Source organism: Grammomys surdaster, unplaced genomic scaffold (genome assembly GCF_004785775.1).
Source record: "Grammomys surdaster isolate TR1022 unplaced genomic scaffold, NIH_TR_1.0 165, whole genome shotgun sequence".
Taxonomy (NCBI): Eukaryota; Metazoa; Chordata; class Mammalia; order Rodentia; family Muridae; genus Grammomys; species Grammomys surdaster.
Window position 1 is genome coordinate 18,484,753 of NW_021604613.1, and position 13,572 is coordinate 18,498,324.

The window sequence follows — 13,572 nt, forward strand, 5'->3', positions numbered from 1 at the left end:
AGTTCCATCACAAGATGATAGCAGGCCACCTCTGTGCAGGTGACCAAAGTTACTGTGGGTTCAGAGGTCAGTGGCCATGCCATTTTCAACAACTGATGCTCCACACAATTCTTTACCTTCTTCTGTGATGTTTCCTGAGCCTTGTGTGAATGAGGTGATATACATGTTCAGTTTATGGCTGACCATTAGACTATCTCTTAGTCTATCATGTTGACCACTTCTGAATCTTGGCAATTTCCACAGCCTACTGAAATGCAAAAAATAAAAACAAACTGTAGAGGAATTTTAATCCAACAACATGTTTTCTCTGGCAAGGGATCACATCCAAAGACCTTCTAGGTCTGTGTGATCTTGATGGAATGCATACACACCTTTAATCCCTCTGGCTGGAATACAGACATGCCTTTAGTAAACACCTTTAATCCCAAAACAACAAAGGTAAAGTTAATTTGTAGAAGGAACCAGCCATACTTGAAAATGACATCTAATTGAGTGGCAGACAAAGTGATGAATCAGAGAAAGATTTGACAGAGTGAGTCAGAGATAGAATATGCCCAATTTTCATGAGAACAGTCAAGAAAAAGAGGCCATTTAAGAGGTTGGGGGGCGAGATGGGTGCGTGTGTGTATGGTAGTTTTAGTGAGATAGGTGACGACAGAAGGAGCCAAAGATTAAGAAAGATCCAGAAGATTAGAACAGATGGCCAGAGTTAGTTTGAGGCCAAGCAGAGCAATTCAGTCAGAAGCTGAGAGAAGTCAGTTTGAATCACCCAGCTTAGAGACAGAATCACCCAGTTTGAGCCAGAACAGCTGAGTTGAACCAGCCAGCTAGAGTTCAAAAAGATCTAGAAAGGATACGCTTACTCAACAATAAGTCTTCAAAATGATAATTACACCTGGCAAATAAATGTTACATTTATAACAAAAAACCTTCTTATCTGACCAAACTTAGTAGCCATAGTCAATGTATATGTATATACAGATGTGTGTATATATTTAGCAAATATATTTATATATTACATATAAGTATAAATATATTTATGTATATGTATATGTATATGTATATGTATATATATATATATATATATATATATATATATATATGGCGATTTGATTAACACAGTTAGCAAAATAAGAGCAATAGGTTCTCTACTAAGGCCTCTAACAGCCCCAGCCACAGACTTTTAACTGGGTTTACAGGATTCGATCTAATCAGAAAATATTTGGTTACCCTAACAAGCATGCCACTATTATATCAGTGGGGACATCTTGCTTGGCCTGCTGGTAGTGTTGCACACAGGGCCCACAGATGAATAAGATGGTTGATGACTATTCTCCCCCAGAAGCCTTATACCTTCTAATACTGAGGGCTAGTCAGCAGGGAGGAAGCTTTCAGCCCACTTCTAGTTTGACTTCTCTTGTGTCTTGTGACTAGAGCCTGTGATATCCTCAGCAACAGGATCTTACCACTAAGAATCTCTTTAACCCCCTAAGTATAAGTGTGGTTTGCTCTGTAGTCCTTTCTCTTATTCTATAAAGCTTATATACACACAAGGGAGGGCCGAGGTGGAGATTCCATTGCATAAAGTTCAGTACTTAAAAGTTACAAAGAAACAAGAAAGTGCTCCTCTGCTTCCCAAATTTTTGTATTTCTGAAAAATATAGTTTTTGACTTTCTCCCACTTTTCAACTCTTTCTCTTTCCTGCCTCTAACAGCCTCCCACTACTTCTCTTGGTGTGTGGGGGGTATCATAATTTACCTGGTTTAAGCTGACTCCTGATTCTGCGCAGCCTTGCCTTTATGCACGCCATATTGGTCTCGGCCAGCATGCTAAGCTAATGATATTGGGCACATTCTGAGATGGAACTTGTTGTGTAGACCAGGCTGGCCTCAAATTGATGATCTGCTTGCCTCTGCTTCACAAGAACTAGGATTACAGGCACTACCACAGTGGCCTGGACTGAACTTAATATTGCTCCATCTTCATTTATCTTGTTTCCACTGTTTTATTCAGATCAAAGTTTCTCAAAAGCAGATGTGGAGAGTCTCTTGGGATGGGGACACTTCCATCTTTATTCCTGTCTCTCACTTCATTCTCACTGGTTGGCTGAATGAATTGGAACATGAATGGCGATAAATGAGTGACTGATGCTCTCTAGTCTGAAATTCAGTGATTTCCAGGACCTGTTTTAAGCACTCGGACTGTACAGACATTTGCACACACATAGAAGTTCATTGTGTGTGAACATCGGTGTGGGGGCTGGCCATACCTTGGGTTTCCTTTACTTAATGGCCTAGTATAACGGTAAAGATAGTCAGAAGGGAGAAAACAAGAATATTCCATTTTCCCCCAAGCCTTACCCCCTATTTCTCAATAATGTGTATTTTTAATACCATCTGAAATGGCAATTTGATGTTTTACCATCATCAAGCAATCCAAAGCGGAGCTTTGCTAGTGTCTGCTGCCCAGTCAGAAGTTGAGTGGTTCTACCACATGCCTTTCTATTTCTTAGCCATTTATGTGGTATTTGTATTACATGTATGTTTGGTACAATGGGCAATAGTCATGTGTATGCTGCCACATAGACAACACTGTCCCAAAGAAAGAGATTAAATAGGGAGCCAGTCTCTAACAGGCTCCTCTTGTTACAGGACAGGAACTAATGTCCTCTTGGCAATTCATCTCAGGTGATAATTGCTGTTACTTTTGCTTTACTATTGTCCAGAGGGGACAGAAAAGGTTATGTGTATCAGAACCTAACCCCATGGTGGTAGGTCAGGGAAGTGGGAGAAATCTTGCACTGAGCATGATTTCTGGGAACAATGCATGCAATACAACAGCTGTTGGTGTTCCTTAATGCAATAGACCACCAGTTTCATTATTTGATGGGGTTTTTAAAATATAAGATTATTAATCTAAGACATCTTAGGGTAAAGGAGAGAGAGAGGAAAAAAGGGAAAAAATACCCAGATTTAAAGTAGGACTTACTGTTAGAAACTAGAGTGTGCAGGAAATGCTGACGTATGCTAGGCATCTTGAGTAGGGAATATATAAGTTGACACTAGGATTATCTCAATTAATTGTTTTATCTTAACCAAAAAGGGACTCTGGAGGTCTTAATTTTAAACATAGGAGGGAGGGAATGAGTAACTGGTGGGATTAAAAGTTGATTTGGGTGGTGGTGGCACATGGCTTTAGTCCCAGCACTAGAGAGGCAGAAACAGGCAGATCTTTATGAGTCAGGCAGCCTGGTCTACAGAGTGAGTTCTGGGACATCCAAGGCTACATAGAGAAACCCTGTCTCAAAAAAATCAAAGAAGGAGGGAGAGCAGGAGAAGAAGGAAAATGAGGAGAAATAGAAGGAGGAGGAAGAGGAGAAGGAGGAAGAGGAGGAGAAGAAAGAGAAGAAGTAGTTGTTGTTGTTGGTTTGGGTATAGTACCTTCCCAGAGCCATTCTCTATTGGTGACTTTTTCTTTTTGCTGGGGGAGAGCACCTATCTCTTTTCTTGTATTACACAGACAAGAGCAGAGAATTTTCAAGAACAATGACTCTAAGAAAAAGATGCAGGGAAGATGAGCATCATGGTCTACATCTTTAATCCCAGCACTTGGAAGGCAAAGGCAGGCAGATCTCTGGGTTTGAGGTCAGCCTGGCCTACAGAGTGAGTTTCAGGACAGCCAGGGCTATGTAGAGAGACACAGTCTCAAACTACCACAACCCTCCAAAAAAAAAAAAAAAAAGGCTAAGGAAGGTTTGTTTTGTTTGTTTTTGTTTTGTTGCATTTCCAATTCAGGTGTTTAGGAATGGTTTCCTTGGCTCAGGTATGATTTTTTTGCCTCCCAAGCAAAGAGTGTGAAAGTCAGCAGGCAAGCCACTTCTGCCAATCTGGCTCATGTTTGATATGTCGGTGATGGTGAACAGAGAATTGAATTTATCTCAGGAATAGAGTCTAACAGATAAACTGATATTGGGAGCTAAAGGCTAAAGAACTAGTATAAGATATTTGTCTGACCAAATATATATCCACATAAGATATATAATCTATGCCCCAGTTTCTATTTCAGAACAGTTCTCTGACTAGAATTATACATGATTATTAATAGGAAGTTCCTTAACTCTCAAAAGTGACCAAATTTCATGTGCTGATTATATTTATGCAGTACTTAAGTATTAAACATGAAAGTTCCAAAGGCATGAAATGACAGGAGACCCAAATGAAATAAGTGGCCTTGTGTATATGGATAACTAGCAAGATGAGGGGAACAGGGAAGGACAGGAGGCAGGCCTGCTGATACCAATAGACCACAGGCCATCTAACATAGTGGCCATCTAATACTTTGTGTTTTTTCTAATATTGGGGGTTGAGTTTATGGCCTTACTCATGTTAGGGAAATGCTCTATGTTGAACTACATGCTAAAAGCAGATGTCATCTAGTGTTAAATTTCTATAATTATACTGCTTTAATATAAGTTTACACTCGTGCCTCAGAACCTCTATAACAAAAACATGCATTGAGACCATATGTGAGAGATAGGTCAGGGGTCATTGGAGAATGAGTTCATCTGGATCAAGGTGGCCCATGGGAAAATCAGCACTTGCTGGGAGGGTGTAAGAATCCATCTAGTGCTAAGGCAGGAGATTCTAGGGATAGGAGCTCATGGGCAAGGCATAGCCCACTCATTCCTTCTCCAGGAGATACTGGTTATGTCTGTGTGGGAAGGGGTGGTTATATAAAGTTTCCACCCCAGGCAAGACGACATTTGAGCCAATTCACTAACCTCTCAAAGGATGAGATAATCTGATGAATTTTGGCCTGAATTCATCAGATTTATTTTATGAGCTTTATAAGAAACAACCCTATGACCTCATTTAATAAATATAACCCATTTTTGTCAATTTTTACTCAGTAACCTCTTTTCCAGGAACCATAAGAAAAACCAGGTTTTAGTACTGGGCATAGTTTGGCTCATTTTTACAATTTTTTTCTATTGCATTTTATTTATTTGTTTGGGAGAGTGTAGAGGTGAATAAAAAAAAAACTCTTGGGAGAATTGACCCTCTCCTTCTGTTTGGGTCTTGGGGATCAAACATGAGATACCCAGACTTGGGACAGGCATCTTTACCTGCTCAACCATGTCACCAGGCCAGTCGTGACTTTTCTTGATAATTTAAACTTTTCTTTAATCTTACATATTTAGTCATTAGAGAATGTGGTTTTACCCAGAATGCTATTTCCCCATATAGGAGGTTCCTTCTCATCTTGAGTATCATGTTTGGTTTAGTGACATATTTGCTTAAGAATGCTTAAGAGATGAAAAGAAAGGCAGGACTCTTGTAGTGCCAGAATCATAAGCTACGTATTTTATTAGGTTCTAGAGGAGGAAAGTAGAGTCTCAAAATGCCTCAGTAAAAATCCATGACTCGTCTAAAAGAGCCAACTTTGGCATTTGCAGCCCCCCAGTCAAGATATCTCCTGTATTCTCCTGGCCTCAGCAGGTACTGCCGTCCCCTGTAGCTAGGCATCTCATAGAGGACCCAGCAGCCCTCCATTACATTGAGGGAGTGAATTTCACTGAGGTGGAAGCGATCCTGAAGAGAGAGACAGTCGTCTGTGATCTCTGACATCTGTCCTCTGAAGTCATCTCTTTCATAGATCCTCATTCTGTAAGTGCCAGAGTGCTGGGGGGCAAGGTGGGGCAGACAGAAGAAGGAAAACAAGTCAGCACAAATAGAAGCTAAGTTTCCTGTTCCAACACCTCCAGCCTCAAAATCCCGAGTCCAAGTTTGCATTCACAACAAGCGTGTTGCCCAGTTTGAAAGTCTCTATTCCTAAAGCCTAGGATGTCACCTGAAGAATCTAGGTGTCAACGGCCAATTGAGAAACAGTACTCAGGCTTCTCCATGCTTATCTACCAGTCTGTAGTCCTGGCAATTAAAAGTTGCTTAAAATAAAGCTTATCACACGTAATTTAAAAATGCTTAAATAAAACTCATCGTACTATCCCAGTGCTTGTTCAGACAGCCCTTTGCAAGAGAGGAAATCCAAAAGTTACCAAGAGAGGTAGCATTTTGATATATCTCCCTTGTTGAAAAGGTATCAACCTTTTGTCATTTTCTGCAAACCTCGTGTATTGATTTGTGTGTCTATGGAGCAGAAGACTGAGCCCCTGTGGTAAATAAGGTGCTGTGTTTCCCTTGTTTCTCTTGCGAAGCCTCAGTTTCAGTCCAAATCAGCCTTTTCCCTGGCTTTCTGCATGAAGACTGACCCTTCCTACTCGCCATGGTGAAGTTACATTTCTGTGGCACTGTGTCTCATGTCTCCCATGCTCCACCTGCCTAGGATGCTAAGGTCATTCCCCAGAAAGTATGAATCTTGATCTTTAGTTTTAGATTTGGCCTTTTTGCTCCAAGTGAGCCAATATGCCCACTACATATGAATAAAAAACAGAAGATGGGAAAAATAATCAAGTAGAAATAAATGCAAGGCCAAGCAAGCCAACACGTTTTTAGATGAGATCAGGACGCTCAGGGTGGTATGGTCCTATACAAAATGGGTAGCTTAGGCCGGCCTTGAACTCTTGCTGCTATCTCTTCAGTGTATCGGTAGAGCAGGTAAAGATGCCTGTCCCAAGTCTGTATTTTAAAACAATCACACAGTAGTCCATTGTACTTTTAGATCAAGAAACATTGAATTTTTGACTTGAAGTGGTTTGGAATAAACTAAGGGCTATATATGGAGGGGATTTATATGTTAAACAAACAATAAATGTATTGCCTTTGATATCTTATTTTTAAATTACTCTCTGGTGTTTGACTTCTCAATGGCATATAAAATGTAAAAATAGGGATGAGTTTTCTAAAACACTCACTATCAAGTTCCTGAGAAATGAGATTCCTCTCTTAGGTATCCTACTGGACACACACACACACACACACACACACGCACACACACACGAGGTGTCACATCCACTCTCTGCTCTAGTTTAAACGACTTCGTTTAAGATGATCTTTTAGGATAATTTGTGTTTCCAGAGACCAGTAATAAAGACAGAGCCAAACTCACTTGGGGGATGAGGCGGCAGGAGCGAATGGAGTCACTGAAACCCATCCACTGCTGGTAGTCAGGGTACTCTCCACGTCTCAGGAAGTACTGGTGGCCCTGGTAGTTGGGGCGCTCATAGAGCATCCAGCAGCCACTGTCCACGCGGATGGAGTTGCAGCGGCTGAAGTAAGTCTGCAGGTTGGGGCAGTCGCTGCTGCACTCATAGCAGCGGCCCTGGAAGCTGCGGTCCTCGAAGAAGGTGATCTGTAAGGACGGAAGGGGACCAGACAGAATAAGTGATTTCTGCAGCAAGGATACTGCTTGAAAGCAAAGGTAAGGGTTCCAGGACTTACCTTTCCCATCTCGCTGAGAGTAAGAGATGCCCTGGGAGCTGTGAGGCTCTAGGGGAGTGCCCCTGGTATATATAGCTGTCATGACTGCTGCCTCCACAGGAAATCACACAAAAGGGCCCATTCCGGTGAGTAAGGGGATTTGCAAGCTGGGAGATCTCTCCCTCCCTCTGCTCATTGGGGTTGGCTGAATGGTTTACTCTCATTCTTTCTGGTAGGTTCGGGTTGCTCTAATTCACTAAAGCTGTTGTGTTGTTGCCATCAATGAGAAAAGTCTTTGCTCTTGTTTTGCAAAAGAATGAGCGAAGCTCTCGTTCTATGCGTTTATTTATAGCTTACTCGGCTTAATCGACTTCTCAGAGCGAATCTGATTTAGCAGTTGCTCGAGCTTCAGATTTTGATTGTATGCTTTAAACTTTTTAAAAGCGGAAGCTTAAACAGTAAGGAACCTTGAGTAAGAGAGATCAAGGAGATGTAATCTGAGGAAACATTTGGAAAAGTGTAAGGTTTAGTTCAAATTCAAGATTTTCTGACCATTAATGTTTGTTGGGGGCGGTGTGATGCTCTGGAATAGAATTGTTAACTGCAGTTAGTGAAGTCTCTTCTCCACCCTTGCACCTAGAACAGAAGTTTTATGCACACGAGGATCTTGCTGTGCCTCTGACTGAAAGAAAAAGCAAGTACTCATATGCTTTCTCTATTTCTAATCTCCTTGGAGAAGCTAAATCTTCCTTCTGCTCATGGTCACCCAGAATCTGTCCCTCCTTAAAATGTCAGATTTCTTTGTTTCGATTTGTTTTTGTTTGTTTTGTTTTTTTCAGGAGCCATCACCAAAGTAGCATAAAGATCCCGACAGAAACTTTCCTAGCACCCCACCACTGACTTTCTCAGACTTGAGATAAGGGGTACCACCTCAGCCAGATTTGGGAGTGAGGGTGGTGGTGGAAGGTGGAGGGTAGGGATGAAGAGTCAGGAAGATATCTTGACTGTGTGCCTCATGCATGTATTGTGGAAAGCCTGGGGTCCCCTAGTAGACTTCAAAGTGATATCTTGTCAAGATAGTTTTCAGAACAATACTGAGTTTATTTGCTGTTTTAAGAAAATATTATTCTATCACGAATAAGCACTGACATTTTCCCACATTAAGGATTTGCAAAAGTGCAAAACAATGCATCTTTTCATTGTCTTTGTTTGGGGGAGTATGATGATTATTCACAAACATATACTATTTATTTAGCACATAAGAAATTTGCTGTTCAAGACTTTTCAGGCAACAAATACCTGTGATTTATGTGAATGCCACAAAGATGAATGGAAAGGCTGTAGGTAGTCAAGTTACCACCAAAAGGCTCGTGGTCTTCCTCAAAGGCTGAGAATACACTGAGGCCCACGGCTCTTCTGTCTTTCAGGTGGACTGGACATTGCATAATGGTGATTGCTGAATTATGTTGTTGAGAGCAGTTAGGCACAGCCTTCTCCTGAGCCACCACGGACTCAATAATTTTGAGTTCTTTGTTCCAATCAGTCTGTCACTTGCTTAGATGGTTTAGCATTTTTTTCATTGTGGATGTGCTGTGCTGTGACAGGCACCAGTATGTGACAGGGTCATCTTCATACTGTGCTGCCATTTGTGTATCTCCATGCACATATCTCTACCCTAGACCCTCTTACTCCAATTCTCTTCCTTTCTTGGCCCTGAATCAACTGGCCAAGTGACTCACCATGCTCAGTGAGTCCATGTAAGTCCTGGACTCACAAACAAAGTGGGTGGATGGCCACCTAGTTTTGTTTTGTTTTAAAAAAATATTTTAAAGTTATTTACGTTGTTAGTTTTTAGTTTTAGAGTTGTTTTGTTTTTAAGAAAATACTAAATATTTTAAATAGTTAATAATTTTATTATTTCATGAGTGTTTGACTACAGATATATATGCATACCACATGCATACCTGGTGCCTACAGAGGTAAGAAGAGGGCTTTGGCTCCTCTGGGATTGCAGTGAAAGATGGTTGTGAACTCCCATGTGGGTGTTGGGAATCAAACCCATGTCATCTGCAAGAACAGCAAACACCTCTAACCACTGAGCCACCTCTCCAGCACACGGCTCACTTCTTTAAGTTTGCCCACTGGGATGACTAACCTCATTGCTGTTTTGGGGACCACCTGAGTGAGGTGGTGTCCTAGTTAAGGTTTCCATTACTGTGAAGAGACAAAATTTAATTGGGGCTGGCTTACAGGTTCAGAGGTTCAGTACATTATCATCATGGCAGGAAGATGGCAGCATCCAGGAAGACATGGGGCTGGAGGAGCCGAAAGTTCCACATCTTGATCTAAAGGCAAACAGGAGAAGATTGGGTGTGGTGGTTTAAATACACTTGGCCCAGCGAGTGGCATGAATTGGAGGAGTGGCCTTGTGGGAGGAAGTGTGTCACTGTGGGGGTGGGCTTTGAGAGCTTCATCCTAGCTGCCTGAGGACACCAGTCTTCTCCTAGCAGGCTTCAGATGAAGATGTAGAACTCTCAGCTCCTCCTGCACCACGCCTGCCTGGATGCTGCCACACTCCCGCCTTGATGATAACGCACTGAACCTCTGAATCTGTAAGCTACTCCCAATTAAATGTCATCTTTTTAAGAGTTGCCTTTGTCATGGTGTCTGTTCACAGCAGTAAAACCTTAACTAAGTCACTGGCATCCATGTGGCTTAGGAGGTCTCAAATCCTACCCCCACAGTGACGTACCACAGATCTCATCATGCAATAACACTGTGTTTGGCTTGTATCCATATATCAAGCCAAGTCATTAGTGAACTGAACATGCCCTCTCTTTTCCTCCAGTCAGCTGACCACAGGGTCTTCTGCAAGCCATTAGAATTGTGAGAAAATAAAATGGTGGTGACTTTCCACAGGGATCTCCAGAGATTATGAACTGACCAAGGGCTAGGACTTTGTGTCTCTTGAATGCTCAGTAAATCAATGTAGGTTGCTACCTGTGTAGGCTCACCAGCTTCCTTTGGCTGAAGAAGGTCCTGGAGACTCATTGTGTTGAGCTGTCAGTGTCTATGGGAAGTACCTTGGACCCAAGTGATGCTGTGGACAGTGTGCCACAGTGCTCACTCCAAGAAGAAAATAAGCACTTATCTGGATCTCACTAGCTAAGGTAATCACAAGTAGTACTACAGTGCTGTCTAGCTTCCTTCCTGGTGTCAAGGCGTATAAAGTCCATTACCTACTATTGTATTATGATTGTAATATTTATACTATGCAGCACACCTGTCTTTTATCCTGAACCCTTTTTTAAATAAAGTGAATGATAATACCAGCTAAGGTGATCATATTAGCCTCTTAATGAAAGGTTATTATTTCAGTGAAGAAAAACTAATGATCATGCTGGACTCATAACCATATCCTGATTGAGGCTTATCCAGTACTCAAGTTCACCTGGGAAAACTCACTGAAAAATACTGTGTTGTTTTTATGTGCTAAGATTTCTAACCTTTTTTTTTTCCACGAGGGGAGGTTTATTAAGAGAGTGGGAGAGCGGGAGGAGAGAGAGAAGAGTAGAGAGGGTAGAGGCCGGCCATGACCACGTGGAGAGAGGGGGAAGGGAAGGGAGGAAGGGTGAGGAGAAGCTAGAGGCAAGAGAGTAAGAGAGTAAGATTGAGAGGAGGAGGCAAGCAGCCCCTTTTATAGTGGGCACGCCTACCTGGTTGTTGCCAGGTAACTGTGGGGAGGAGCATACCTGGGTGTTGCCAGATAACTGTGGAGGTGGAGTTTAGACAGAATACTAACATTCCCACATTTTGGTTTAATTAAAAAGAAAAATTAGAAAGAGGTGACGGCGAAGCAGGAATAGGGTCGTTGTGAAATCTGGCTACTTCCTGCTGGCATTGGGGGCGACATGTCTTTAGGGGGAACCTAGAAGAATGGGTATGGGAGTTGTTTGTCCGATCTTAGGAGAGCTGACTGTTTCCTGTTGTCCAGGGTCTATGGATCGAGCCATCTGAGAATAGGTCAGAAGGAACAGGTCCAGTAGAAGCAGCTGTGTGCGTGACAGGAGATGGAGCATCTGGAGGTTGTTTCTCTGGAGCTGTTCTGAATGCACCTTTACTTATCTGGATGGCATCTATTTGGTCCATGAGAGGTAGATCTGAGTGGGTTTCCTGTAGCTTATAAGTTTACAAAACAGATAACAGCATGAGTTAACAACACAAGCAGTCTCTAAGATGAACTTTTGTTGGATTGTATAGTGGAATGTTTTAGAGTTAAGCAAGTTTATAGGAGCTCAGATAATTTAGGACAGTGGGATAGTAAGAAGAAGAAATATGAAGCATTTAATTGATGGCAACTGAGTTTAGGTAATGAAGTAACAGATAATGTCTGGAAAACTTAGCTGTCAATGTAGTCAGAAGTCTGATAAAGAGTAAATAACAATCTACCAGTTATATATTATTTTTTAAAAATGACAGAGTCCACTAGCCAACAGTTCCCATGGTTTCCATAATCTCTTGGGTGAAGTCAGTTTGGCTTCTAAGCTTAGAAAATGCAGGGCTTTTTCTGTGGAATGGATACGCGTGACATGAGAAATGACTTACCTTGATTGAGCCAAGTCATTTGATTCAGGGCATCCCATTGTGTTTGTTCACATACAATCCAGGCTGTATGTTCTAGGAGTCCGGTGTCTGTCTTCTGAAACCATCTTGGGTTAACTGTTAGAGGCTTTGGGCATTCTGTCGGCCATAAACTTAAAAAATACTGTTAACAGACTTCTGACAAGATTGAGAGCCATAAGGATTGGTTGTAACTGAATAAAAATCCATCAAAACGGGTTAGGAAAGAGTCTTAAGTAACTTTGGCAGGTTGTGTAGGAAGAGAAAAGCACATTTTTGTATTAGCACAGAAACATTTTTGTTAAGAGAGCTGGATTGTACGGCTGTCACAGGTTGGAGCTGTGAGTCACAGTTGCCGCAGGTGGGTCAGGTCTGCGAGGCGGCAGCACGGCTTCAGGGCGGGTCTTCCTGCTGGCAGCCGGAAGTTGTTGTCCAGTGACTCTGGCGGCAGTTCTAGGCTAGTGTGCGTGGAACCTGCAGACATCCGCTAGGGTCACAGCAATTCCCCATTTTGGTTTAATTAATTAAAAAAGAAAGATTAGAAAGAGGGTAGAACCTTGGGTGGGGAGCATGCAGAACACATGGAAAGGCGTATAGAGAATTTTTCCAGTTATCTGACTGCTGGCAGTATGTGTCTGTGGGTATGGACGAAGACAATGTATTGTCTATTGGGTGACGGTTGTTACAGGCTATCAGCCAGCGTCCTGAATGAAAAGCCAGCAACAAAGTAATCAGGCTCAGGTTAGATACCCAGGTCGTCACGTGAATATCTAGGGGCCTCTGTGGGGCTCCTGGAGCCCGCCAGAAAGTAGCTCTCACCCGGTACCAGGATTTCAGCTGTGAGCTTGGGGGAAGCTGGGAGCTACTTTAGAGGGAAGAGTTGGGGAGGGGTTATGAGTTATTTCCGAGAGGGGAAATCACTCAATCAGTTCAAGGTCCTAGTGGACAAAGACGATGAGCCCATTGAGTGAGTTAGTTACCAATCTGTTAGTTCAGCATCCTGAAATAAAGATTGGCAATAGAAATCAGGCACTGCTTATAATAACCGGGCCGTCGAGCGATCAAATAAGGGCCTCGACTGGGGCTAACCCACCAGAAGTTAGCCAGTCAGGATATAGCTCGACTGGTACCAGTTTTAAAACCACCCAACAGGCCAATGTCTTAAGTTGCAGATCAGCTAGAGGCCATATGGACTGGGGCCATGAAAAGCCAAACGCTTAGTCCAGGAAGCACTGGCCAGGTGCTAACTGGGTGTTCAGGGTCCCTCAAAACGAATGGAAACTCCTTACCAATTAAAAATGTCGGTGTGTGTATGGGAGTTTGTGCAGTCTGGTATCAGGAAATGCAGAACCGGCAGCTCATGTGGCGGAAGTTTGGTGAGTCTCGCAGTAGCGGTGTGGGACAGGGGTTGTAGCAGATGTTAATTTACCTGCTCGGTGGTGGCAGGCAGCAGCAGATGAAGTCTGAGTGGTCGTTGTGTCCATCTTGTCACAGCAGCTGAGGTCCCCGAAGTCTTCGTATCCGAGTCACGGCACCAATAAAAGGTCACGCACAGCTTAGACAGATCACAGCAGA

At 42.6% G+C, this 13,572-nt stretch overlaps 1 protein-coding gene across 1 annotated transcript; it reads right to left on the minus strand.

Moving 5' to 3' along the window:
• Positions 1-5,336: 5,336 nt before the first annotated feature.
• LOC114619801 (gamma-crystallin B) lies at positions 5,337-7,436 on the minus strand. Its single transcript, XM_028765730.1, has 3 exons — positions 7,399-7,436; positions 7,067-7,309; positions 5,337-5,682 (listed from the first exon to the last, which is right to left on the minus strand). Exons 1-3 carry the CDS (start codon positions 7,405-7,407, stop codon positions 5,407-5,409), a joined length of 528 nt encoding a protein of 175 aa, XP_028621563.1. The 5' UTR covers positions 7,408-7,436; the 3' UTR covers positions 5,337-5,406.
• Between the last annotated feature and the right edge of the window lie 6,136 nt (positions 7,437-13,572).